The 12,406-nt window shown below is 36.5% G+C and overlaps 1 protein-coding gene across 1 annotated transcript; it reads right to left on the bottom strand.

The window, feature by feature from the left end:
* Window positions 1-7,321: 7,321 nt before the first annotated feature.
* CRL (crumpled leaf) lies at window positions 7,322-9,678 on the bottom strand. Its single transcript, XM_078999989.1, has 9 exons — window positions 9,328-9,678; window positions 9,100-9,149; window positions 8,754-8,814; window positions 8,627-8,662; window positions 8,492-8,542; window positions 8,081-8,173; window positions 7,864-7,968; window positions 7,661-7,753; window positions 7,322-7,564 (listed from the first exon to the last, which is right to left on the bottom strand). Exons 1-9 carry the CDS (start codon window positions 9,484-9,486, stop codon window positions 7,403-7,405), a joined length of 810 nt encoding a protein of 269 aa, XP_078856115.1. The 5' UTR covers window positions 9,487-9,678; the 3' UTR covers window positions 7,322-7,402.
* Between the last annotated feature and the right edge of the window lie 2,728 nt (window positions 9,679-12,406).

Genomic DNA, 12,406 nt, shown 5'->3' on the forward strand with positions numbered 1-12,406 from the left:
CACTCAAACTAGATAATTCTTCGAATGAGAGATCCTACCCTATAACGGTTGGACTCAAACGAGAGCTGCGAAATAGAGCTAGACCTAACCTTCTGAAATTATTTAGTCCTGGCAATATGTAACTTAACATACTCGTTTACTAGTTAGTCAAAGACAACTAAGACTCCTAAAAGCACAAAGCAAGCAGTATTCGGGCATCGAGTACATAATCAAGCATATACCACTCTGGCTATCATACTGACTAATCTGCACTAGCATACAATGATAAGCTCATACTATCAGGCATAACCTAACCAGGCTATCCTACCGTTGTCTACTCAATACTAGCATGCAATTCTCATAAAGCTGAAACACATATAGCAGGCACATAAGGCATCCTCCTAGATCCTCGGTCCTATTCTAGCATGTTGTTCTAATAAAACTGAAACTGATAATCATAACATAAGCTTGTATGGGTAATTTGGGAGTACTTACTTGAGCTCGACTGATCGCATGCACCACACCCCTTCTTAAGAAACTCTTTTTCTTTCTAATTTCTTTTCAAAATTCCTTTTCGAAAACGTTTCTCTTTTAGAAAATCTTTCACCATTTCCTTAGTTTGAGTTCAGACACACTCGAAAGTATGCCTGAATCCCTCAAACCAAGGCTCTGATACCAACTTGTAACATCCAAAAATATGACCCAAAATTTTTTGTTTTAATAATACTAGAAATCACATCATCGATAACATACCAACAAAAACTGTGGAACAAGTATCCCAAAAGATCATAACGAATGTAACATAAAACTGTATCAAAACATATCACAGTTTCTAATGAAAACTCCCAGGATAAGAAAAAATGAAGTTGTGGTGTGTGCGATGCTATCATCCCGAGCTCTTCCCCTTACTAGCGGAAGTACCTGAAACCAAAAACTGAAACTGTAAGCACGAAGCTTAGTGAGCTCCCCCAAACTACCACATATCATACCATAATACAGATAACACATACTGGGCCCCGCCCACTGCATTGGGCCCCGCCCGGCATCAGACCGAAGTCCGAAATAACTTGGGCCCCGCCCGGCATCGGACCAAAGTCCGGAATAACTGGATATAACATATCATGAACATATAGCATAATCACATTCTGTATTGGGCTTACCCGACATACTACACATAACAAAACATGCATGAATCACGAAGACATCAAGCATACCCACTACTGCATCGGACCAAGGTCTGGAACTACTGCTAACTAAACAGGCCGGCATTATGGCCATAGACTCGTTCCTACTGGAAGGAAACTCACCTCGTAACTCAAACTGCTGAGATGCTAACTCCAAAGCTGGATGACTGCTGCTCCGGAATTCTCCGGCTACAATTTCCATAAACACTAAATCAGATACCGATAACTGAACTGAGGGTATAATGACCATTCTACCCCTGATCAAAGTCAAAGTCCTCAGTCAAGGTCAATAGTCCATGTTGACCTTAACTCGTTGAGTACTCGAGGCTACTCGCCGAGTTCCTTGAAACTCCTTCCCACTCGCCGAGCCACCGGGGTGACTCACCGAGTTCTTACGATTTCAATCGAAACCTTAAGGCTGCTCGTCGGGTTTCCTTCTAGCAACACGACGGATACACACACTCATAACTTAGGGAAAACTCATCCGACTCGCCTAGTTGTTCATACAAATCGTCGAGTCTATGGCAATCTTCATCGGACTCGCTGAGTTGCTCATCCTACTCGTCGAGTCCACGGCTATCTTCATATGACTCGCCGAGTCTACCTTGCGACTCGCCGAGTCCTTTCAGTCCTTTTTCTATACAGACTTGTTTTGAGCCATGCAGCGGCTCCAAATCACAGATCCAAACTTCTAGGGCATGCTTTTCACGTAAAGTTGCAAACTTTACATGCATGCATAGCTATAAAGGCTCTAAATGCCTATTTTAAGTTCTTCATGGAGCTTCATGCTCAAAAGGGACCTCAATCATGACCAAGACTGCAACTTTATGCTTCTAGAATCCAAGCAGGGTCTAGATCTGAAGTTACAACTTCAGATCTAGCCTATAGCTCATCTAATCAACTTAACATTTCATAAAAGAAACCCTAGAACTCAACCAATAGAAGGGATCTACAAGGAATGGTGATTTGGGTACCTCTAGAAGACGATAACCGAGATAAGTGTTGATTCCCACACTCTACTTGCTCCACTCTCCTTCTCCTCCAAGCCTTCTCCCTCCAAAGATCCTCTTTCAAGCTTCAAGACACAAAGGGGCACACACACACACGGATTAAGGTCTCACAAAACTCTCTAGAACTGTAAAGAGGCCCAAAAGAGGCTGAGGTTCCTTTAAATAGGATGTAAAACCCCAAGATTTAGGGTTTCATCTGCCAGCTCCTACTCGTCGAGTCCCAATATGGACTCGTCGAGTAGGTCACTTATCCCGCGATCCCACCCCGATGCTACTCGACGAGTAGGACAACCAACTCGTCGAGTAGGCCTTATCCCAAGAAATTTTATTTAAACCATACCTAATCGGGGCGTTACAATATCTAAATGCAATTGGGGCTCTTATGTATCTTACTAGTTGTACTAGACCTGACATTTCTTTCGCTGTAAACTTGCTAGCAAGATTCAGTTCATCCCCAACAAAAAGACATTGGAATGGGATTAAGCATATTTTGCGATATCTTCAAGGAACTACCGATTTAGGGTTATTTTATCCTAATGATACAAAACAATGTTTGATTGGTTATGCAGATGCAGGCTATTTATCTGATCCTCACAAAGCTAGATCTCAAACTGGATACATGTTCATGAACGGGGGAACCGTAATTTCCTAACGCTGTCAAAAGCAAACACTTGTTGCTACGTCCTCAAATCATGCTGAAGTAATTGCACTAAATGAAGCTAGTAGAGAATGCACATGGTTAAGATTGATGAGACAACTCATTTTGTCTTCCTGTGGACTAGATAAAGATAAAGGTCCAACATTAATTTATGAATATAACTTAGCATGTGTCACTCAAATTGTGACATCCCCAAAATCTCGGCCAGAAAAGAACGTTTTTCATTTATTCTTTTAAAATATTTTCAGAGTAAATCCTTTTGATTTGAAAGAGTTGCGGAATTTGTTCCCAAAAACAAAACATGATAAAACAATGTTTACCAAAGAATTTCATAAAAGAAATGTATTTTTCATTATATAATCAAAACTCGGGGTGTCATGTTCCGATACAGACCAATAAGCATAAATGATAACATTACAAGTCATTAAACAAATATATACATATACAGACTTGTAAACAAAACAACTGATGGTTCATCCATCTCATGCCCTCGCGCCACTTCCTGTAATACAAATAAAAACTGAGTGGGTCAGGCTTGGGAATTGGTGAGCATATAGGGTTTTCAACCCACAATAAATAATCATATTTAATTTTCACCAACCAACAATAACCCAATTACCCATTCCCGTTATTCTCACTTTATGTCCCTAAAACAACTAACACAAGGGACCTAGTCTAAGAATATTTCATCGGGGCGACAACACATGCTTCGGGGGTTCCTCAGCAATATAAGTCAAATAAGGCAACCATGAGGGGGATGGAGTACAGCGAATGAACACCCAAGTTCATTAACACCTACAGGTGGCGAACCTGCTAATGTTTCCACAAGACTGTCTAGAATAGCCCGTGGTCGTCATCTAAACTCCGCTAGATGACTAAATCAAACAACAACAAGGCCTCTCATCTGTTTATTACACACCAACTATCTACCCATGTTCTACCCAACATATTAGTAGATAAAAATATATATTTTTATACATAGATAAAAACCTGTATAGCATGCTTTGATCAACACATATTTCACATAACAGATGAGGCACACACACACATAACACATATTTCATAGAGAATAACTCAGATCTATGAGATAGAAGAGAGTGAATATACATTCACACATATAACAACAAAATATATACACATAGCACGTATTTTATATAAAATACTTTATAATAATGTGTTGGAAGAAGGTAACTACACACTCACACCTATAAACAACAATATACTTAATACACTCGAACCAAACTTGTATTATTATCGTGTTTATGAAAGGTAGTATACACTCACTTGATCAGAAGATGATCGGACAGCACTACGACTTGCAGAAGTAGTAATCCACAGCAGATCTGGAAGATCTTCACAAAAATCGAACTTCTCGCGGACAAAGCTTCAGCTCGGGAACCGCACTTCTCGGGATCTTCGGGATCTCGAGACTTGCCTCGGGGCTCGAGAATAATATTGGGGCTTTGGGATATTTCTGGCACGCAAAACGATGCAAAACGGGAGAAAGAAGAGAAGAAATTGGCAATTGGGTCGGCTGCCTTCGGATTCCTTTTATAGAGGCTGGAGCATCGGAGTACGCGGGGCGTATTGCAGTACGCATCGCGTATTGCTTCCGAAATCGTCACTGCATGCGTCATCCGAATGTCAACACTCTTCGGAGTACGCGGGGCGTTCTTGCGTACGTGGGGCGTACGTCGGATCGGTCCGGTGACTGGGCTTCGGATAAGGCCGGATTTTTTATTTAAAAATAAATACAAATTAATTAATAAACTTCGGAAATTCATATCTTCTTCATACGAACTCCGTTTTCGACGTTCTTTATATCCACGCGAATGTGAGACTACGCTCTACAACTTTCGTTTAGACTCCGTCAGCTAATTTCGAATTTATTTTTATTATTTATTTTTAATAGGCCGCGACAGAAAAACTTCGTTATAAATTCATAACTTTTTCGTTTGACGTCCGTTCTCGCCTAACTTTTTATCGCTTTGATACCAACAACGAGACCTTCAATCCTCGTTTAGATTGCTTTGGCTAAAAACCGCTCGATCTCAAATCGAGTATTTCGGGCTGCACACCGCTAAGTCGAAACTTCGATAAATCATAACTTCCTCATACGAAATCAGATTTGGGCGTTCTATATATATTCGGAAACCTCGTTTCAACTACTACAACATTATTCAAAGATATTAAGTTTATTTTACACTTAAATTTTGACGCTTATTTTTATTCTTAATTAATCAAACCACATAATTAAGCAATTAAGCACAAAACACATAATACTCAAATAATACACTCTTATTATTTCAAAACGGGTTACAAAGGTTAACCTAGACTGTTACATTGCTAAAAATGGCAAGCCCGGAAACACAGACGTTACACAAATGAAATAAGGATATATATCAAGAGCGACAGGACAAAACATATACCTCCAAAAAATTTTGAGTACATTCAAGAGCTTATAAAAGATCAAAAGGTTGAGATACAAATACGTTCAATCTAGCAACAATGTAGCAAACCTCTTCACGAAAGCACTTCCTACTACAATCTTCAGAAAACATGTACATGACATTGGAATGCGACATGTGCATAACACGTAACGTAACAAATGTCTAGATGAGGGGGAGTCAACAATATATTGCACTCTTTTTCCCTTCATTAAAGTTTTTCCCACCGAGTTTTCTTTAGCAAGGTTTTTAATGAGGCGGTACTTCGAGGTTGAATTCAGATTTGAAAAAATGTCATCCAAGGGGGAGTGTTATAAAAGCGATAAAATCATTGAGTTAGACATAGAATGTGGATGAATATTTTTCACCCTTCAAATAGTTTCCATTAACTATTTAGTCACTATTTTGATATGTACGAATATGATGATATGTAATATAAATACCCGTCAAATGTGAAAAAAATAAACACACCATCTTGAATACAATCTTCTAAGTGTTCAAGAATCCTCTCAAATCTCCTTCTTTACTTTATAATGTTTTAGTTTAACTTTGTTAGTTTTAGTCTTAATTACATCAAATTTACAACTATATATATATATATATATATATATATATATATATATATATATATATATATATATATATATATATATATATATATATATATATATATATATATATATATATATATATATATATATGTGTGTGTGTGTGAGATAAAAGACAAAAATGTACTATTTAAGACAAAAGAGTGAAAAAACCATTACGAAACAAATTACTGAAGGATATTTGGGTCTATGATTCACATTCATATCTTTTTCATAGATTTACATTCCAAGCAAACAAATAGTGGTCCGTTTCATTTCATGTCAACAATACACATGATAGATTCAATTTCTTATAACAGATTTCATTCATATCTAAAACATTTTATGAAACATTGAAAACAAACATCTAAACGGTTTTTTCACTTTTCTATAAGTGTGATGAAATATTTATAGCTTAGATGTGTACAAAAAATATAGGATTAGCATATACAATACAATGACTGAAAATAATGAGTAAAGAACACATTTTATAAACAATATCTATGAACTAACTAAATCTGGGGAGAAAAAGATTTTTTTGGTCGGATGTAGTAGCTTCAACATAGGCTAGGGTATGTTTATGTTCATTTTTGTTTGTTTATGTTCAGGGTATGTTTATGTTCATTTTTGTTTGTTTACTTTCATATATGTTCATTTGTATTTGTTTAATTTCGTTCTTGCATGTGTGTTTAACATCTTAATGAATACGAAGAAGGTAATTTGTTAAACGAACAAACTTGAACAAGAAAATCCGTTTGTTTAGCCATTGGTGTTTTTTCTTTTGTTTGGTGAACTTAAACAATCAAAACATGAAGAATGTTCTTGTTGTTTCGGCAGCCTAAGAGTATGCATATTCATTTAGTGAGCAGTTCAGGCTTTACCAAATTCTCTCACAGCTTTTGCTAGCAGTTGAAACACAATCTTAATATATGCACAGATTGTGGAAGATAATTAAACGTGTTGTTTTGACAGGAACGATGAGGCATTTTTCAAGTAGGAACATTTAGAATATCGAATACAAGAATCCATGATTTAGGGTATCTGGGATATTGGATACGAATTCAGTTACCCAAAGTCCTGGATACAGATTCAAATAGTACCCTTCCAAATTTCTTAGAATATCCAGATCAGATGAAATCCCCAATATATAATTTTATTTTTCAGTTGTTTGTTAGTAATGTTTACTTTCCAGAGGCACAAATCAGAAAACGGAGTCAAGTAATAGCTAAAATGGATTGTATTCAAATTACATTACTGTATGATCATAAAATTGTTTTATTTATTTATTTATTTATTTTTTTGGGGGGGGGGGGGGGGGGGGGAGGTCATTAAGAATCTAGCAAAGAAGGTAGAAAGAACAAATTATTACATAGTAGAAAAAGCTAAAGCAGAGTTTTCGAACTGCTTATTCTACTCCTGTTGTTACAAACTTCATTGAAGCATGTGCTCAAAAACATAATAAGGGATTTAATGGCATATATTAAAAATAATTATGGTATATATTACAAGCCACAAGGCAATAATGCAACATATGTGATTATTCTTGAAGAACAAAGGAACCTTCTATCCGCTTACCTATAGAAAGAGGAGGGAAATTTAATGGAGATAACATATCAACAGAAGCAGAAGCAGAAGTAGATGCAGATGCAGGTCCAGGTGCAGCCTTGAATTCATAAGGACCATTCTTCACTCCCCAAACCTGTAATTATGGAAAATTCACTTAAAAATTCACCTTCTAGTTCTATTATTATATTGAAAAATATCATTGTATATAATGAATTTTGTTCAAACTAACTTGGTTTCCATCATCATCATATCCCCTATCCCACATATGAACCTCATTGTTCTTCAAGACTGCCAGTTCTGATGTACAATATGCTGCACCATTCTGCAAGGAAATACAAATATTAAATAATATTTAGAGTAAATTACATAAATGGTCCCTGTGGTATACAGAAATAGGCAACTTCGTCCCAAGTTTTTTTTTTTTTTCGTTACCCATGAATTGGGGAAGCCGTCAGGAGGTGTTGAACCCTCGTACAAACACCGTTTCCCTCGTTCACAACGCTTGAGATATATGGTGGTAAGATGTTCAGCTACATCCTTCAAGTATTTTAATAACATAGTAAATAATTTTGTAAAGAAGTAAATAAATAAAACTTTTGGCTATTGTTGCAGAAAAAAAAATGACAAATATTTGTGAAATGAATCTTACCCCAATTACTTCTTCAGGCTGTGGACGTTGGTCCCTTGGGCGATCACAAAAGTTCTTGTACTCCTCTGCGTCGCGTATGGCATATGTACTCAACTGTACACCAACCACCCCATTAAGTTTTAACTTTTCTAAATTCCCTTTTATGTCATTTTATATCTTCCACCTAGTTTATCAATTACTTTTTACCAAACCTCATTTTTTGTTGGCTGCCTTATAATAAGCTAGAAGCTAGCTTTTCAGCTAGTATGCGAAACATAACCTTAATGGGGAAAAGAAAAGGGAACATGATCTCCTAACACATGGGAATTTGCTGAAATTAGCACCATGTTAACCTTTTCTTTACATTCTTTTCCACTTCGCTAAAAAGAAAAGTTTTTTAGTTATTTTAGAAAGAAAGAAAAACACACACACCTCAACATCACATTTCATCTCCTTTGGGCAAGGTTTGACCATACAAAATCTCTGCAATGAGGCAGCTGTTAGAAATAATCAACAGATAAATGTACAAGACAACAATGCTAACATGAACAGAGAACAGAAATGTACCTGTCTAAATGGCTTATGGGGAGTTCTCCAAAATGCCTGAGAAGAGTAAATGGAAACACTTCAATTTTGCATAACAGTAGAAAGTGAGAAATTGGGAAAATACATATGGTGTAGCCAGTATACTAACTTGCTCGAAATATAGAACCTTCGATCCATCCACCATATCTGCAGCTGGGCAGGAAAGCCATCTACAAAGTCCAACAAAGAATTCGAACTTATCAACAAAGTTTGAGTCTTTCTCAGTTCAAATTTACAACTAATTTGAGTTGTTACTAATTCAATGACCAAAATTTGGCTTTGTTATTCAGCCTGGTAGCTTTTGAAGATGCATATCAAGCCTAGCGCAATGGAACCCCAAACACCACTAAGCATGCATATTTCCAAGAATTTCATAACTGATCCACTGATATGAAAACGCAGACGCACACACACACACACACAAATCGAGAAATGATAAGTGGAGAAAGTAATACCTTAAATTAAAGAAATTATCGGGATCTCTGGATGCTTGTTCTTTTGAGAACTGCAAATTGAGTAGAAAATTTTCAAATATTGAAACCAGACCAAACAGAGGATTACTGATACAAATAATCACAAAGCAAAGACAAACTCAACAATAGGATCCTCCAATTTCCCTAAACGTAATCCTGCATATAGCATGTATATCTTGGTGAATTTTGAGCAGTAGAAAAGCGACATACCTTTTCGCCGGCGATAGATTGTGAAACGATGCGAGCATGGTCCCACCGAGTGGTGGACTTGGTTAATCGCTTAACCAAAAGAGCACCTCCGATCAAAACCAGCGTCTTCACTACTAACCCTCGAGCTCTGCTCCACCCACTTGGTGGTCCCATACACATACCGTGTGTGTGGAAATTCTATATATTATATATGTATCTACTGAGCACTCAATCTAGGGCTCAATTCGATGCAGAAAGAAACTGTGGATAAAAAGGGGGATTGAAATCCAATGTGGAAAAGGAGCCAAGCCAGGCCAGGGTTCCTTAGGGGCAGATTTTTGAATGGATTGCGACTGTAATTTCCAGATAACCTCCATGATATCAGTCTTTTATCGTTTCACCGATTCCCTTAGATTTGGTTTGGTTGGGTCAAGATAGAGAGGGTGGTTCGGGTAATTTCAGAAGTGATTATTTGATGTTAGTTAATTAATTTGGGTAATTAGTTATTATATAGTATAATAAAATAGGTTGCTAATACTTAATAATAAGAGTTATTTACAAAAATGAACATTATTGTTCTATTCTTATTCTTTATACCCATATTTTTCTAAAATACATCAATACTACAATAAACGGTAAATGCTAATGCAAACTCACGATTGTTGATTCCAAGATCCTCCTTTTAGAATAATATATAGACAAAACTGCAAAAATAGTCCCTGTGGTTTGCATTTTTTCAGGAAACAAGTCCAAACAGTGACTTTTTTTGATTCGTGGTCCTTTTGGAGTGGTTTGTATGTGAAAATGGTCCCTCCGAAAATTGAAATGACTATAATACCCTTGGGGTATTTATTTTTCATTTTTCTTTCATTATTCTTAAAATTTAATATTTATTTATTTATTTTAGCAATTAAAAAAATAAAAAGGGTCCACCTCTCTCTCTCTCTCTCTCTCTCTCTCTCTCCACCGAGACTACTCCCAAGCTCCAAGTTCTTCTACCTGTAAAAATGGAACCCAGATCGATGGTGATGGTGGTGACTTGCAACGTTTCAATTTTTCATCTTCCCCATCTCGAGATTTCAGTTCCTATTTCAGCATCCCCATATGAGAGCCAGTCGAATTTTAATTTTGATTTCAACAACAAGGAGGTGGTGTAGGGCTCTCGAAAAAAAACGAAGGCCCTTGAATCGGAGACGGCGTATTTGATTTCTTACCACTACAACAATTAATTGACCTTAAATCAATCTTAAATTTCATCATTTGTTCAACCTCAATGTTGATTCAGCCAATACAATACCAACAGAGGAGAAGTCGGGGATAAGTTTGAATCTATAGCCAAGTCCATCTTGTTTCTTGAACAAGGATCAGAAACCCATAAATCCTTTCAAAACCCTAGAAATTCTGTTAACCAAATACAAATACATGATGTGTGTATTCGATTTTGAAAAATAAGAAGCAAACACCGGAGAAATAAAGGAACAAAGCTTGCTCCAATGGTGGCTGAGAAATCTCGAGGAAGGGAGGGGCAGCCGATCTCTAGCGAGCCCTCCTTGGTTCTTTTGCTTTGGCGCTAGTAGCAACACACGAAGGGGGAGGAGACGATCTTTAGGGGTGTTTGGGTGGTGTTGATCGGCCGGAGGAGGAAGGAGAAGGAAGCTCCGGTGGCCGACAACTTCTTCCCTGGTGGTGAAGAAAAACGAGAAGCCATGACTGAAGGAAGGAACGAAGGAAGAGAGAGAGAGAGAGAGAGAGAGAGAGAGAGAGAGAAAGAAGGCAGGTGGGTCCCATTTGATTTAATTTAACATTTATATTTAAATAAAAGAAAAAAATAATTAAGTAAATGGAAAAAACAAATTAAAAGGGCAAAGTCGTCTTTTCAAGTTTATCGGGGACCAGTTTTACAATGAAACTAGTACAAAAGGACCACGAATCCAAAAAAGTCACTGTTTGGACCAAAACCCCAAAAATTTGCATACCACAGGGACCATTTTTGCAATTTTGTCTAATATATAATACATATACTTCACTTCAACGGTAAGAACAAAGGAACCATATCATAAAAATTTGGTAATTAATGTTTGTTGACAACTTGACATACATGAAATCACAACAAATAACTATCTTATTACCAAATGGCTCCTATCCCAACAGTATCAGGTGTTGTCATTCTTCTTTAATGTTAAATGTTCGAGTCCTATCGTGAATATAGGTGGTAGGTTATGAATAGATTATATTTGCTGGTTCAAAAAAAATACAAAAGTCTTATTGTAGAATAAATTTTTGGTATTTTCTTTCTTGAAGACGAAGAATCAAGTTTTGTGAATTTATGAATCATGTGTAAGAATATAAACCAAACTCGCCATTAGTTGTCACAATTATCAAATACTTATATTCTTCATTCCAAGAGTTATAAGTGCCACAATTGGTAATGAGACCAATCAATGTTGTTGAAGGCATTGTCACTTGCTTAATTTCTTGATTTAATCAATGTTGTTGAAGGCATTGTCACTTGCTTAATTTCTTGATTTAATCATCTTTGAGATAGTTGCATTCATTAGTATCGGTATGTGTATATCACATGACATGATTACCATGTATGAAGTTTTAAGAGTTCATGACTTGAATTTTTCCGGCGTTACTTTCTTGTACATTATAACCCAAAAGCTAAAACAAGACATAGCCTTTACATTTCCCAAAATCAAAGCAGCTTTTCAATAAAAATAAATAAAATAAAATCCTTCTTTAATGTGGTTCAAATCACGTAACACCATAAACCACAACTTTAAAAAAATGTATGTTTCGCCGATCTACAAAGAATTTGCCACTAATGGCCTCGTCCAGGAGCAGGAGCAATGAGATCCAGGCTACTTTTGAACAATTATAATGTTTAATTTAAAACTATAATAAATGTTTATTATATAGCTAAACACCATAAACCACAACTTTAAAAAAATGTATGTTTCGCCGATCTACAAAGAATTTGCCACTAATGGCCTCGTCCAGGAGTAGGAGCAATGAGATCCAGGCTACTTTTGAACAATTATAATGTTTAATTTAAAACTATAATAAATGTTTATTATATAGCTATGCAATTATGCAT

This window comes from Lactuca serriola, chromosome 5 (assembly GCF_051521515.1).
Source record: "Lactuca serriola cultivar US96UC23 chromosome 5, Lser_US96UC23_V15, whole genome shotgun sequence".
In the NCBI taxonomy this organism is placed as follows: Eukaryota; Viridiplantae; Streptophyta; class Magnoliopsida; order Asterales; family Asteraceae; genus Lactuca; species Lactuca serriola.

What these genes read in the sequence shown, in the direction of transcription:
- CRL (XM_078999989.1), bottom strand. Translation starts at nt 9,486, where the DNA reads ATGTGTATGGGACCACCAAGTGGGTGGAGCAGAGCTCGAGGGTTAGTA. An exon ending in AGGTTCTATATTTCGAGCAA is followed by an intron (nt 8,663 to 8,753) that starts GTTAGTATACTG and finishes TACTCTTCTCAG; the next exon opens with GCATTTTGGAGAACTCCCCA. An exon ending in ACGGCTTCCCCAATTCATGG is followed by an intron (nt 7,754 to 7,863) that starts GTAACGAAAAAA and finishes ATTTCCTTGCAG; the next exon opens with AATGGTGCAGCATATTGTAC.